Genomic DNA, 15,911 nt, shown 5'->3' on the forward strand with positions numbered 1-15,911 from the left:
CCGAAAAAGGTTGTAGTTTTCAATCGTAATCTGCAAGTCATTGACGGCAGGAGTGAGAAATGTTTCTGTTAGGCAAAAAATGTCCGGGTCAAGATTTGCCACTTCTAGTTTTAGTTGACTTAATTTAATCACAAGCCCTCTGATGTTGACATGTACAACACCAACACCTTTCCTGCCAGAAAAATCTACAGAATTATACGAGCTCTTTTCATTTGGGCCAGGATGAAGCTCAATACCACCCAGAAATAAGAAAAGTAGAATTAACAGTTTGCATAAGTATTTTCTGTGAAAGGATGAAGAGCGGCGAACCTTGGACGAATAGCAGCAGCTCGCAGATGGTGTTATTTTTAAGAGCAGAATGAAGTTTGGAAGGAGTGCTGGTGAAGTAATGGGACAAAGATAGGGTTTAAAAGGATACAATGATGGAGTGTAGAAGTGTCTATGAGCTGTTTCATTTGCAGGTGTAGTGGCAAATCGAGCAACAAGTATTGACGCAAAATAACGAGGGTAGCCGTTTGTAGAGTTGAGTGTGGCACTAGATATGGCCGGGAGGGACAGCAGTAGGATACACAGCAGGAGAATTGCCATCTCTAAAATATCCGGGGTTTACACAGATTTACACACAAGTGGAAAAGAAAAAAATATATATACTTGTAGGCCGAGCGTGAGAAAAACGTCTTGCCGCACTCGTCACACATGCACGGCTTCTCGCCCATGTGCTAGGGTTTAACAGCGCCCAACCCCCTCTCCCAGACAGCAGATTCTTGGCTGTTGTGGGCTCAGCGGAACCGCTTGCACCACCTCCTTTCCCCGCCACAGGATGGTGCTCGAGCTAGCCCTCCTTGAGCTCAGCCCACGACTGGAATGTCGTTTCTTGGCCTCTCGTGTCTCTGCTGCCCGTCCAGACGGCCCCACTGAAGCCCACACAGGGGACTCTTCATTCACAACCCTTGGCCGTCTCGAATGATCTCCGTGAAGTTGTCCAGGATGGAGCGCACGTTGTCCTTGAGCCGCTTGTTGAACGACTGCAGCAGCGCCTCCTTGCTCTGGGGCAGTGCCCGCGACATCTCGGGGCAGCAGCAGTGGAGAGAGCGCGACTCTCTCTCAGGGCAGCAGTGGACAGAGCACGGCTCTCCCTCAGGGCAGCAGTGGACGGAGCACAACCCTGCCTCAGGGCAGCAGGGGAGAGAGAGAGAGTCTGGCTCCCTCACGGCAGCGGTGGAGATAGCGCGGCTCTCCCTCAAGCCAGTAGTGGAGAGCACGGGGCTCCCTCCGGGCAGCAGTGGACGGGGCACGGCCCTGCCTCAGGGCAGCAGTGGAGAGAGCGCGTCTCTCCCTCAAGGCAGCAGTGGACGGAGCACGCACTAGGCCGCTACAGTAACTGGAAGCCCACGGCCCCACCCAGTTACGCCCGCCGGGAAAATGCTCATTTCTCTCTCTCTCCCTCAACTTTGTACTCCGAACGTCGTGTTGTTGTATCGTTCGTGTTTGGGGGGAGAGACACTAGGGGAGAGAGACACGGGGAGAGAGACACGGGGAGACACAGACATAAGTAAAGACACGGGAGAGATACGGAGAGACATGAAGACACGGGACGAGACACGGGGAGACACAGACACAAGGAGAGGGACACGGGGAGAGAGACACGTGGTTGGGTAGTGACACACTTACTAAGTCCATTCAACTCTTCTCAACAGTACACACCAACACAGTGCACAATATACACACACTTCATATACACACATACATTATACATAGACCTATACACACACTTATACACATTATACACATATACACACGAACACATTATATACACATTATACACACATGTACACATTATACACATACATAATACACACACTTGTACACATTACCACATACATTATACACACACTTGTACACATTACACACATACATTATACACACGTGTACACATTATACACACGGCACACTAAATCACGATTAAAAATAATAAATAATAAATAAAATAAACAACAAAAGGTATTAATCGTATATCGTTTTATTTTGTAATTAAGCCACTACTGTGTTAATATTTGTTTTCGTTATTGACCGCGTGCCCGCTGCTAATGTAATCTATTGGGTGTTTATTTTAATTTAATAAAACGTGAGTCAGTGTAAGTCCATTTGCGTGTCTGTAGGTCCATGTGTGCGTGTGAGTGAATGTATGTGCTTTATTGACCTGGTCAAGGCCTATGGTACCATCAGTAGGGCCTGGTCTCTGGGTTGTTCTTAATGCTTTCGGAGTCCCTCACCCTTTGCTCACGATCCTTAAGGACCTTCCTGATGGTGAGCAGCCCCACGTCAAACTTCGTGCCCGTCAGTCAGAGCCATTCCCTCTACACCTTGGGGTGCGACAGGGATGTCCTCTGCCTCCCACATTATTTAATATATCTTTTGACCACGTAGTTTGGGAAGCCTTCAATGGATGTACCGGAGGAATTACTATAAGCTACAGATACAATGGGAGGCTGATTGATGCCCAGGTGCGGTCAAGAGATGGCTCCCTATTGATCATGTTTTGTATGCCGATGCTCTGGTGATTGCTGCTCACTCAGAGGAGTTGGAGGCACTGCTTGCTGAACATGGAGCTTGGCACTAAGAGGTGGGGCCTTACCATCAGCCCCATCAAAACTAAGCACCTGCCTGGGTATTTGTACCATCGGACAATCCACCCCCACAACTCACAATTGGTGATGCGGCAGTTGTGGAGAGATTGCAGAGATTCCCATACCTGCCCAGTGTGCTCATGACCGGCTCCGGTTTAACAGCAGAGGTCCCACTCCAAATCAGTTGAGCGCCATTATCTTTTATCGGCCGCATTACGCTGTGTGGAAGCTACCTGGTCTCTCGCTCCGCATTAAGCTCCAGGTCTTCAGCCACGGTAATTTCCTCCCTTCTCTAGGCTTGCGAAACGTGCACCCACCTAATGGAACATCTTCTCCGGTTAGAAACCTTTAGGCTGGCCTACTAACGATCCATCCTGGGTTTATCCATATGTGTGTGTGCGACTAGGTCGATGTGTTTCTATGTGTGTGGGTCGATATCTGTGTGTAAGTCCATGTGTGTGTCTGCCTTTTTCGCCCGTGCAACGCCGGGTACTTGCCGCTAGTTATATATAAGACTTGAACCTAAAGGCAGCTTTCAGTAGATAAATGAAAAAAATAGAAAAGAACATAAAATAAAATAACCCTTACCCTTTAAAAAGGCTGTTGGAAAATAGCTCTTCGGAGGGATTGTTGAAATAGCCTTTAAAAAGGCGTTTTTTTTTAAAATGAAAAATTCGATGAATATATTACTGTGGCGTACCAGGCAAGAAAACAGGCATCTGTCGGTGGCTTTTCCTGCCAATAAATGTATTGTATACCTGCCTGACACAAAGATAATTATGTTGCTTGAAATTCTAAAGATACCTTTTCATTGGCTGAACAACCAACAAAGGTTTCCACCAAGTAATTGGTTTCCACCAATTACGTAGGCCACACCCCATCGATGGGGAGGGAAAAAGTAGCTCGTAAGAGCTGTCGACAATTTGCATGTCAACGTTAGTATTATCGACTTCCGTGGATATAAAAAACAGATGGTCTATTGAAAAAATGAATGGGGTTTTCCTCAATCCTTAAGCATGGATTGGGTCTCTTATACTGTATATGCGCTAGTGTATGTAAAAATATAGCTTTTGAAATATTGTTTTCAATGTTTTACAAAACTGCGATGTATTTTTAATAATTGATTATTCAACGTCTAAGCTCTCAACAAACGACGAGCCCTCGGTTTAACTAGCTGGCTTTTTGGTGCAGCTAATTTGGTTGTAAGGGCAGCGAGAGCTGGCAAAAATGGCAGCTAGCTAATTTATGTTAACAAGCTGAATCATATGGGCAGCTAGCTAAGGAAAATGGGCAGCTAGCTAGTATAAAGGGATGGCGAGTTAAGGTAAGTCAAATAACGAATGGCTTGCCATATGTCGCCCTCCAAACTGTCCTGTTTTTATAACGAACTGACTTGTTGGTGAATATTGTATCATGTCACTGCATATTGTAGTGTGCCAACCAGTGGCTCAGTTTTACAGAAGCACTCTACTGTCCGAGATGCCCTTGTTTAAAGCATGCACTGTATGTACCAAGGGGCCCAGGTGTTACACACGATGTATGCACTGAGGGGTCTGGGGGCCATTGTGGTCAACTCACACTGTAAGCACCCAGGGGACTTAGGGCCCTAGTGGTCAGCTCACTCTTTAAGAACTGAGGGGCCTCACATTGTAAGCGTTGCGGGGTCCGAGGGGCCTAGTGATCTCCTCATGCTTTAAGCACGGAGAGGCCTGGGGACCCTCACACTGTAAGCGCTGAGGGGCCCAGGGGCCCGAGTGCTCAGCTTACATTTTAAACACCTATGGGTCTGGGGGCCCTTACATTGTAAGCGCCGCGGGATCTTGGGGGCCATAGTGGTTAGCTCACACGATAAGCACCCAGGGGCCTAGCGATCAGCTTGCGCTGTGTGCACTAAGGGTCCTGACGTTCAACTTCCTTTGGAAGTCTTGGGCCACGCACCGCACTCGGCCTGAGGCTTGGAGACCCCCTGGCAGTCCGAGGCCCCGGGGCACTGGCTCCACTGGCCCCGTCCATATTCCACCCTTGTCACTAACACCACTTGCCCCAACGGTCTGTTACGGCTATACGGGGGGGTCTTTGTCTTTATAACCTGGTTGAACGCTGTGTGGACATGGGTGGAGGAATCAATGAGTGAAGTTCACAGGAACGATGACCACTCACCGATTCCTACAGCAAACACACACAGTGTCAATGGGAACGGACGGAAATATTTTCTGAGCATTTTATTTCATGAATTGTCTGCAACGGGTGGAGGAGGGTGCACACACGGTCACCTGCTGACCTCACCTGAAACCCACAGACCACCAAAACTTCTACAATTGCCTTGTCTTTTTTTTTACATCCAATTATATGAATATAACATGAAGCGCCACGTGGAACAATTAATTTAAATCAAGTGAAGTGACGGGCCATGTGAAAACGAAGCATGGCCCGCGTCTTGCCCACATGCCACAGGGTCCCTGCTATCCTGGGGTGACGTGGCGCTGGCCTTTGGGTTTATCAGAGTGTGGTGAGCGTGGCGAGTACAAGGAGCGAGGTGAATGCAGGGAGTAAGGCGAGCGTCGTGAGCATTGTGAGTGTGGTGAGCGTGGTGAGCATTGTGAGCGAGGTGATTGTGGCGAGCGAGGCGAGCGTGGTGAGTGCGGGGAGCAAGGTGAGTGAGGAGAGTGCAATAAGCTTGGTGAGCGCGGTGAGTGTGGTGAGCGCGGTGACCGAGGTGAGTGCGGTGAGCGAGGTAAGCATGGCGAATGAAGTGAGCGTGGTGAGCATTGTGAGCCTGGTGGGCGTGGTAAGTGCGCTGAGCGTAGCGAGCGTGGTGAGCTAGCCAGTCTGGAAAGCGCCGTGGCTGAGCTCGTGCAAGGGGTCCACGCCATGGCGGTGGGGTCGCGAACGCGCCAGGGCGTCGCAGCGCAGCATCAGGTCGTAGTTGACGCGCTCCGAGATGACGCTGTCGTGTGCGTAGTCAGGGTGGCTGCTCACGAAGGCGCGAAGCCGCTGGGCCATCGTCCCCAGCTCGCCTGGGGGAAACCAACGAGACACGCACGCGGTCGCCCCAGCGTCATCAGCGGCAGTGGAGGAGGAGACGACGACGATCACCGCTCCCATTCGCGTAGCGGTGTGTGGAGACTCTCGCGCACGTTAGGCGCCTGGGCTCGTCGCACCACACAACCCGAGCAGGATTTCTGAGCCCAGAGAGTGCTTCGATGGACGACCACTGTGCACGCCGAGGCATTACAGGCTGCTGCGGTGCTACATCGTTGGCAGCGTTGGACAGTGTCCCAAAATTAAATTGTACTATACTACACTCCCGCTTCTACGCTCCTGGCCATCAACAATCCGCGGTCATCACCCCCTCGGTTGCTTCCCCTCTTATGGTTGCCATTCCAACACCTGTCTCGTCTGTCGGCCGCCGTCCGTTGCACAGCGACGAAGAGGCTTGCACGAGGTCAGGACTCATCATCGCTCGCACTTGGAGAAGGGGTGATGCTCCCCTGGAATGCACTCACCGGACGCACGCTTGCTGATGAGCTCCATGTAGTCGGAGATCGTGCACCGAGTCTCTACGTCCACCTCCATATCCTCCAGGAAGCTGTTGACTATGGGGACGAGGCCCTGGAACACCCCTACCTGTGCTTGCATAGCACACCACAGCATACCGCACACACCGCAGCTCACCGTAAACATCACAGCACTCCGCACACACTACAGCACACCGTAAACACCACAGCACACACCACAGCACACGGCACACATCACAGCACACCGTAAACACCATAACACACACCGCACACATCACAGCACACACTGCACATATCACAGCACACCACAGCACACACAACACATCAGAGCACAGGCCACACATCACACCTACCGCACACACAACAGCAAAACGGACACACCACACACCACAGCACATCACACCACATTACAACTGATCACACCGCACCACAACACACCACGCCATGGCAGGCAGTGTCAGCTGCAGCCTTCAGTTTATCAGTGTTACTCTCACCAGGCTTGCCATGTCGATTTTTTGCATCACAGGATGGCGACAGATGGAAATGCCTTGTGGGAGGCCTGAATCCAGCAGTGTATTGATCATGGCTGATGATATGTGGGATGGATCCATGACTGGGAAGTGGTGAGCCAGTCTGCAGCACGGGAAGTGCCAGTGACTGCTTTGAGTTGAACTGCACGCTTGAAGGCAGCTCGCATGATCACTGGGAGACGAGCTCTAATCATAATTTACAAATGTCACTCCACCGCTTCGATGATGGCCTCCCCACACAGTCATGGGGTTTTGACCATCCATCACATGCGTCAGCATGTGGTTTTTTTTACGGGCACGGGGGGGGCGTGTGGCGGATTCTACAGAACTGGCTCAGATTTCGCTCGCCAACTGACGTTAGCCGCAGCATGCTGACCACTCCACCACCGCGCAAAACGGTGGCAGCGAGACATTGTACAGCAGCAATTGTTTCGGTGCTCTGGACCACCATGGCGGTGGATGGCAAAGGCTGAGCGCGATGCTGCAAGAGCCCGCAGGGCCTGACACTGCGAGGCTGGCCACGCACCCTGCCCCGCCGGGTTGCCCACCTTGCCGTTGATGATGGTGTCAATGCTCATGAGGATCCCCACCTCCTCTGCTGGCGGAGTGTCCACCTCTGGTCGCAAAAAAAAAAAGAAACCGCATGGCAGTTTGACGTTCACGTGAGTTTGCGAGCGACGGTGAGCGAGGTTAAGCGCATGTGTGATGCACACAAACATTCAGGGCAGGCTGGGGTGAAGGCTTGGGTTGCGAGGAGGCCCGGATCGATGGCCCGGAGGTCAGAGTGGCTGAGCCGGCACCGCTGAGACCCTGAGTTCCACTTCGGGGTTCAGTGGCCGTCTGTGATCAAACCGGGTTCTCAAGTGTGATGAGTTGATGGTCTCAGCCCGGTCAGCAATGATTGTTCAAAAATTACAAAATCCATGACGTAAAATTTGGTTCTGCACTTAACTTCGCCATATTCCAGCTGTGAGACTTCAAATATCGCTTTGACTGTCATGTGACAAACATTGCTGTTGACAGCCGGGCAAGTGGGAGAGTGCTGCCCCCTACGGTGTGACACAGAGGTCATTTGCAGAAGGGATGAGTCACTGCCATGTGAGATTTCCGAATGGATTCTTCATCTCGTGACTCGACACCGAGAGCACAGAGTAAAGTTGTGAAAAAAAGACAACGTATGATTTGAAATGGCTCGACTTGCCTGCCTGAATGTCCTTCCTGAAATAAAACATCTCCTCCAGCACAGCGTTCCTCTTCTGCGCCTTCCTGATGTTCTGATCTACCTGCGGCAGAAGAGAATTGATGGTCAGGGACGTGCCAAACTTTCAGGCGGTAACCTTTTGCACCAAAGGTGCTTGAGAGAAGCAATTAAAAAGTAGCAAAGTAAAAAATCACACATTTGTTACACGCTACACAGTTTTCGTAAGATTCAGGGGCGCCGGAACCAAAGCCTGGTGCTAGAAATTGCCCAAGCTTTGAGGCCCACTACAGGGACTCCTCTGCATACGAAATTCGAGTTACGAATTTTTGAAGATACAAACGGACCGAACAGTCGTGAATTCAACTGCCGTGCAATTGATGTCAGTGGTGGCATCTACATCTGAGCCTTATGGTGGGACCCCGGGGTACCGAATAAACGGATTTCAAACGTAAATAATGAATTACCACCTGGCGCATATCATTCTGTTGTCATGTCGTCCAAGTGCAGCGAGGACGAATGCGCAGAAGAAACCAAACTTTGAAACTTTGATTACCGTATCGTGTGGAGCTCGTCAAGAGGAATATATTGCTATATCATTCACCTTCAACAGACATAAAATGACGTCGCAACGCAGTTTATGCGAGAGCCGGGGGCTTATGGGACCCCGGGGTCGTGCCATAAGGTTCATCTGCAGAACATGAATTATCAGTGGCATCTACATCTGCAGAACATAAAGAACCAGTGGCATCTACATCTGTATGAACATGAAGAAAACAGTGGCATGTATAGTTACATGAGATTATTAAACTTTTGAAGCCATTCCCTGTGTTTAGTGTACATGCCATACAACGGGTTTGGAATCGACGGGAGTAAAGTTGGATTTACGAACAAATCGATTTACGAACAGACATGAAACCTAACCCGTTCGTAAGAGGACTCACTGTATTTGGACGCTTCGGGCCACTCTATGAACGTGCGTTTGTACACGTGGGAGGGAAGCAGAGCACTCGAAAAAAGCCCACTGTGTGTGAACGGGAGGGGGGGTTGCAGATAGAATACAGATGGCAATGAATCCACTTGCTGCACTGCCATACCCTGGCCAGAGCCAGAAGATGGCAACCTTGCAGCACTAGCGACACTGGGAGTTTCACGAAGGTGCACGTATGTGTATGTGTATGAGGAGCGGTGTGCGTAACGAAAACGTACCGTTAGTCACAATGTTAATGTGAGTCGAAACTATGGGGTCATTATGGGAGGTGAAACGTTAACTGCAAAAACCGTTATTCCGATGTCACTGTTAACCGGACTACCATACAAGTTGCATCATGTGTGGAGGTTTTCTTGTTTTGTTTAAGCTATGGGAGGAACCCAGAGAACTCGGAGGAAACCCATGCAGAACAAAATCCATTCACAAAAGGTACCAGAGTCGGGAAGAGAACCCAGGGCATACTAACTCCGAGGCACAAGCTCTACCATTATCATAGGCTATTCGTCGCAATCGAGGATAATTGTCTTCCATAGAAAAGTTGGACTATTTGTGGGTCCAAAGATGACTGAAGAGATGGATCTGGAATTGTCAGATTCTGCCGCAGCTCAGGCACTTGTCCAGAAAGAGTGGGTGGAACTGGGTTAAGAAGTCAGGCTGCAGCGTCGGGCTGTTTCCACCATTCCAGTTTTTCCTCTTATTGTTTCCACAGAGTTGCAATGCGACCAGGTCGAGCCTCGCGGCAGCGCTCACACGTGCCCGAGTTGGGAATCAAACCCAGGCCATTCTTACTCCGAGGCACAAGTGCTACCACTTGCGCCAGCCTATATACATGCGGCCGGGTTGCAATGCGACCAGCATGGGCTTCCCGGCAGCGCTCACACGGTCGGTGAGGAGGGATGCGGCTCCTTACCTTGGAGAGTGGCACGAGGAAGTTGAGGTCATAGGAGAGGATGACACGCGTGAGCAGCACCACGAACACTACGTACGCCGCGTTCTCGAAGTCCGTGAGCTGCACCTGCACCACACACTGGGGACTCGGTCTGGCTGCTTCATCTGACCCGCACTGTGCTCACCCACCACGATTGCATGTCACAACACACCCACTCAATCGCCAACTCATTCACCCGCTCACTTATTCACCCACTTACTCACCGCACTGCGTGGTCAGAACGCTTCTCGTTCTGCTTCTACCCACGCACTGCTCTACTTTGAAATTCCCTCTTCCCATCATCACCTCTTTTCCCAAGCCTCAAAGGCATCTCGGTTTGACTCTACCTCAACATATAATCCGTGTCGCCCTCTCGGAGAGGCTTACGTCCATCGGCCGGAACTCGATGCGCCACCCGATGTTGGTGTTCGGCGGCGGAGGTTTGAAGCGCAATGTCTGCCAGTTTGTGGACTGGATGCACTGCAACGCACATGCACACGGACGCACGCACGCACACGGGGCGGGCGCTCTGGTCAGCGTCCACGATCACGGAAGACACGCGCCGATCCCTTGTGGGTGTACTCCAGTCAGGCTTTCACTTCTCACGGAATATTTTATGGGGTCACCGGTTAGGCTGGCACGAGACTGGTAGCCACAGACACCGCGAGTGAGGAATTCGGGGGTCGGAAGGGCGGATCAGTAGTAACACACTTTCATCTCACAGCAGGAAGATTCCTGGGTTAGATTCCCGACTCGGGGACCTTTCTGCGTGGAATGCTTTGTGTGTGTTTTGCCCCCTGTTCTTTACGGGTCTCCTACAGGTTCCCCGGTTTCATCCCACAGCCAAAAAAATATACACCATGCGATGCAACCGGCATTGGCCAAATAACATCCCAATGCTGAAAGATGACCTGAAAATTCCTCAAATTAGCATCAAACAGAGGCACACTCCTGCAAAATATTTTTGGGACCTGGCGAGGCCATTATGGGTAAACAAGTGGAATAATAATATTCATAAAGTACACTGGTGGATGTCTCACTTCAAAGTGGTAGGCCTCATTCTCATCATCGTCGGCGTGGATCTTCTCGCAGAACAGCACGAGGGGGTCGCGGATGAAGAGGTGAGCAAAGTGCTGAGCGAGCAGCGGATCGATGCCTGTGGGCCAGAGGCACGACTCATGCAAAAAGACAAAGATCCCCGCCGTGTGGCCTTGAACAGAGGCTGCTGGGAGCAAGCGCTGTTAGAGAGCTGAGTCGACCTAGGGGAGGCCAACTACCAGTTTAGATAATCATCACTGGTCGCCAACTGCGTAGAGCAGCACGCTGCTATACTACTGCTTCTCCACATGCACACAGTTCACGCACACACACGTTGCATGTCACTCGAATAAGAAGAAAAAATATTTGCACTGACAAAAAAATAAAACAGTTAGCTTCATTAGGCGATAGCCAGAAATCTGGAGAATTCCTCCTCTTTCGGTCTTAATTCCTCCTGGAATTACCAGCGAAATATCACAGTACTCGAATTGTAAATGTTGTGGGGTTTACTCTCCAACAAACCTTACAGATTGGCTATATTTCCGCGATCTAACCCAGTTTAAAAAGCGAAGAGGAGAGAGCTGGAGGGGATGGGTTGTGGGGGTGGGGAAGTGGGGGCCTGGACAATCGACATGACGTATCGTGATTCCCTCGCCAGCATGCCTGTGGTCATGCAGCACCGAGTCACGTGCCCTCGACCAGTGGGAGCAGCTGTTAGTAGAATCGGCACGGCAGGTCAAAAAACCTTCAGTGTTTCACAGCAAGCGCGATTCATCCATAACCCAAATAAACGGTTGGTGAGAGTGAAAAAGGGGGGAGGTGAGTAAACCAGGGGAGGTGAGAATGTTGGGGGAGGTGAGCATGGTGGTGGAGGTGAGCCTGGTAGGGTAGGTGATCGTGGCAGAGAGAAATTCCGTGCCTGCGTCCAGGAGCTGCAGGTGGACGTCCTCGTCCTTGAGAAGCTCCAGGTCATTGAACTGCGCTCCGCCGGGTGACAGGAAGCTGTCAATGGAGTCATACCGTGACTTGGGGATTCGCCACTTGCACGTTGTCAGGGGCTGCAAAAGGGAGATGAACGGATTGACATTTTGATTGTAAAGATTCTCAGCGGTGCCAGCTCAACGCTCTCGCCTCATGGCCACGACAACCAAAGGCTGTAAAAACAAATGGCAATTAACCCGGTGCCGAGGGAACAACGCGTTATGATGTTTATTATCATTTCAAATGTTCAGAGCGAAATGTTCTCTTTTCGCGAGCACGTACGCACTCCCCCTGCAGAGTTAATTGCAACGTGGTGTTTAGCAGCGACGCCCCTGATCACAGGTCGCCGAACCGAATGACCGACGAGCACCTTTTGTCCGCAAAATGTTAGGCCACGAGATCTCAAGCGCTGTCCAGTGATAAGTTAACAGGCGCGGAACAGGAAGCACAGCCAAATCAGGGCTTGAATTCAGCCGGGGGCCTGTCTGGGTTGGCGATCCAGAAGATGTTTCTGCTCCCGGCATGGCCTTGCCTCCCCCAGGTTCCCAGAACGTTGCTCCCTGGACAGAAGCTCTGCGTCACTCTGCGTCACTCTGCGTCACTCTGCGTCACTCTGCGTCACTCTGCGTCACTCTGCGTCACTCTGCGTCACTCTGCGTCACTCTGCGTCACTCTGCGTCACTCTGCGTCACTCTGCGTCACTCTGCGTCACTCTGCGTCACTCTGCGTCACTCTGCGTCACTCTGCGTCACTCTGCGTCACTCTGCGTCACTCTGCGTCACTCTGCGTCACTCTGCGTCACTCTGCGTCACTCTGCGTCACTCTGCGTCACTCTGCGTCACTCTGCGTCACTCTGCGTCACTCTGCGTCACTCTGCGTCACTCTGCGTCACTCTGCGTCACTCTGCGTCACTCTGCGTCACTCTGCGTCACTCTGCGTCACTCTGCGTCACTCTGCGTCACTCTGCGTCACTCTGCGTCACTCTGCGTCACTCTGCGTCACTCTGCGTCACTCTGCGTCACTCTGCGTCACTCTGCGTCACTCTGCGTCACTCTGCGTCACTCTGCGTCACTCTGCGTCACTCTGCGTCACTCTGCGTCACTCTGCGTCACTCTGCGTCACTCTGCGTCACTCTGCGTCACTCTGCGTCACTCTGCGTCACTCTGCGTCACTCTGCGTCACTCTGCGTCACTCTGCGTCACTCTGCGTCACTCTGCGTCACTCTGCGTCACTCTGCGTCACTCTGCGTCACTCTGCGTCACTCTGCGTCACTCTGCGTCACTCTGCGTCACTCTGCGTCACTCTGCGTCACTCTGCGTCACTCTGCGTCACTCTGCGTCACTCTGCGTCACTCTGCGTCACTCTGCGTCACTCTGCGTCACTCTGCGTCACTCTGCGTCACTCTGCGTCACTCTGCGTCACTCTGCGTCACTCTGCGTCACTCTGCGTCACTCTGCGTCACTCTGCGTCACTCTGCGTCACTCTGCGTCACTCTGCGTCACTCTGCGTCACTCTGCGTCACTCTGCGTCACTCTGCGTCACTCTGCGTCACTCTGCGTCACTCTGCGTCACTCTGCGTCACTCTGCGTCACTCTGCGTCACTCTGCGTCACTCTGCGTCACTCTGCGTCACTCTGCGTCACTCTGCGTCACTCTGCGTCACTCTGCGTCACTCTGCGTCACTCTGCGTCACTCTGCGTCACTCTGCGTCACTCTGCGTCACTCTGCGTCACTCTGCGTCACTCTGCGTCACTCTGCGTCACTCTGCGTCACTCTGCGTCACTCTGCGTCACTCTGCGTCACTCTGCGTCACTCTGCGTCACTCTGCGTCACTCTGCGTCACTCTGCGTCACTCTGCGTCACTCTGCGTCACTCTGCGTCACTCTGCGTCACTCTGCGTCACTCTGCGTCACTCTGCGTCACTCTGCGTCACTCTGCGTCACTCCGCGTCACTCCGCGTCACTCCGCGTCACTCCGCGTCACTCCGCGTCACTCCGCGTCACTCCGCGTCACTCCGCGTCACTCCGCGTCACTCCGCGTCACTCCGCGTCACTCCGCGTCACTCCGCGTCACTCCGCGTCACTCCGCGTCACTCCGCGTCACTCCGCGTCACTCCGCGTCACTCCGCGTCACTCCGCGTCACTCCGCGTCACTCCGCGTCACTCCGCGTCACTCCGCGTCACTCCGCGTCACTCCGCGTCACTCCGCGTCACTCCGCGTCACTCCGCGTCACTCCGCGTCACTCCGCGTCACTCCGCGTCACTCCGCGTCACTCCGCGTCACTCCGCGTCACTCCGCGTCACTCCGCGTCACTCCGCGTCACTCCGCGTCACTCCGCGTCACTCCGCGTCACTCCGCGTCACTCCGCGTCACTCCGCGTCACTCCGCGTCACTCCGCGTCACTCCGCGTCACTCCGCGTCACTCCGCGTCACTCCGCGTCACTCCGCGTCACTCCGCGTCACTCCGCGTCACTCCGCGTCACTCCGCGTCACTCCGCGTCACTCCGCGTCACTCCGCGTCACTCCGCGTCACTCCGCGTCACTCCGCGTCACTCCGCGTCACTCCGCGTCACTCCGCGTCACTCCGCGTCACTCCGCGTCACTCCGCGTCACTCCGCGTCACTCCGCGTCACTCCGCGTCACTCCGCGTCACTCCGCGTCACTCCGCGTCACTCCGCGTCACTCCGCGTCACTCCGCGTCACTCCGCGTCACTCCGCGTCACTCCGCGTCACTCCGCGTCACTCCGCGTCACTCCGCGTCACTCCGCGTCACTCCGCGTCACTCCGCGTCACTCCGCGTCACTCCGCGTCACTCCGCGTCACTCCGCGTCACTCCGCGTCACTCCGCGTCACTCCGCGTCACTCCGCGTCACTCCGCGTCACTCCGCGTCACTCCGCGTCACTCCGCGTCACTCCGCGTCACTCCGCGTCACTCCGCGTCACTCCGCGTCACTCCGCGTCACTCCGCGTCACTCCGCGTCACTCCGCGTCACTCCGCGTCACTCCGCGTCACTCCGCGTCACTCCGCGTCACTCCGCGTCACTCCGCGTCACTCCGCGTCACTCCGCGTCACTCCGCGTCACTCCGCGTCACTCCGCGTCACTCCGCGTCACTCCGCGTCACTCCGCGTCACTCCGCGTCACTCCGCGTCACTCCGCGTCACTCCGCGTCACTCCGCGTCACTCCGCGTCACTCCGCGTCACTCCGCGTCACTCCGCGTCACTCCGCGTCACTCCGCGTCACTCCGCGTCACTCCGCGTCACTCCGCGTCACTCCGCGTCACTCCGCGTCACTCCGCGTCACTCCGCGTCACTCCGCGTCACTCCGCGTCACTCCGCGTCACTCCGCGTCACTCCGCGTCACTCCGCGTCACTCCGCGTCACTCCGCGTCACTCCGCGTCACTCCGCGTCACTCCGCGTCACTCCGCGTCACTCCGCGTCACTCCGCGTCACTCCGCGTCACTCCGCGTCACTCCGCGTCACTCCGCGTCACTCCGCGTCACTCCGCGTCACTCCGCGTCACTCCGCGTCACTCCGCGTCACTCCGCGTCACTCTGCGTCACTCTGCGTCACTCTGCGTCACTCTGCGTCACTCTGCGTCACTCTGCGTCACTCTGCGTCACTCTGCGTCACTCTGCGTCACTCTGCGTCACTCTGCGTCACTCTGCGTCACTCTGCGTCACTCTGCGTCACTCTGCGTCACTCTGCGTCACTCTGCGTCACTCTGCGTCACTCTGCGTCACTCTGCGTCACTCTGCGTCACTCTGCGTCACTCTGCGTCACTCTGCGTCACTCTGCGTCACTCTGCGTCACTCTGCGTCACTCTGCGTCACTCTGCGTCACTCTGCGTCACTCTGCGTCACTCTGCGTCACTCTGCGTCACTCTGCGTCACTCTGCGTCACTCTGCGTCACTCTGCGTCACTCTGCGTCACTCTGCGTCACTCTGCGTCACTCTGCGTCACTCTGCGTCACTCTGCGTCACTCTGCGTCACTCTGCGTCACTCTGCGTCACTCTGCGTCACTCTGCGTCACTCTGCGTCACTCTGCGTCACTCTGCGTCACTCTGCGTCACTCTGCGTCACTCTGCGTCACTCTGCGTC

The 15,911-nt window shown here is 53.9% G+C and overlaps 1 protein-coding gene across 5 annotated transcripts in view; it reads right to left on the reverse strand.

Moving 5' to 3' along the window:
- Nucleotides 1-4,834: 4,834 nt before the first annotated feature.
- LOC116958574 (glutamate--cysteine ligase catalytic subunit-like) overlaps nucleotides 4,835-15,911 on the reverse strand; it is a 31,243-nt gene continuing 20,166 nt past the window's right edge. For 4 of the 5 annotated variants that reach the window (XM_032981283.2, XM_032981288.2, XM_032981291.2 and 1 more), the window contains exons 10-17: nucleotides 11,750-11,888; nucleotides 10,833-10,948; nucleotides 10,180-10,272; nucleotides 9,775-9,891; nucleotides 7,877-7,958; nucleotides 7,224-7,291; nucleotides 6,134-6,254; nucleotides 4,835-5,644 (exon numbers count right to left, since the gene is read on the reverse strand). In XM_032981283.2, the coding sequence (XP_032837174.2) occupies nucleotides 5,448-5,644; nucleotides 6,134-6,254; nucleotides 7,224-7,291; nucleotides 7,877-7,958; nucleotides 9,775-9,891; nucleotides 10,180-10,272; nucleotides 10,833-10,948; nucleotides 11,750-11,888 (933 nt within the window). In that variant the 3' untranslated portion in view covers nucleotides 4,835-5,447. The remainder of the gene's footprint in view (nucleotides 5,645-6,133; nucleotides 6,255-7,223; nucleotides 7,292-7,876; nucleotides 7,959-9,774; nucleotides 9,892-10,179; nucleotides 10,273-10,832; nucleotides 10,949-11,749; nucleotides 11,889-15,911) is intronic. The other variant, XM_032981284.2, reaches the window with a different exon arrangement.

The sequence above is a fragment of the Petromyzon marinus genome, chromosome 80 (genome assembly GCF_048934315.1).
Source record: "Petromyzon marinus isolate PM22_M1 ecotype Great Lakes invasive population chromosome 80, UKy_Petmar_22M1.pri1.0, whole genome shotgun sequence".
NCBI classification, from domain to species: domain Eukaryota; kingdom Metazoa; phylum Chordata; class Hyperoartia; order Petromyzontiformes; family Petromyzontidae; genus Petromyzon; species Petromyzon marinus.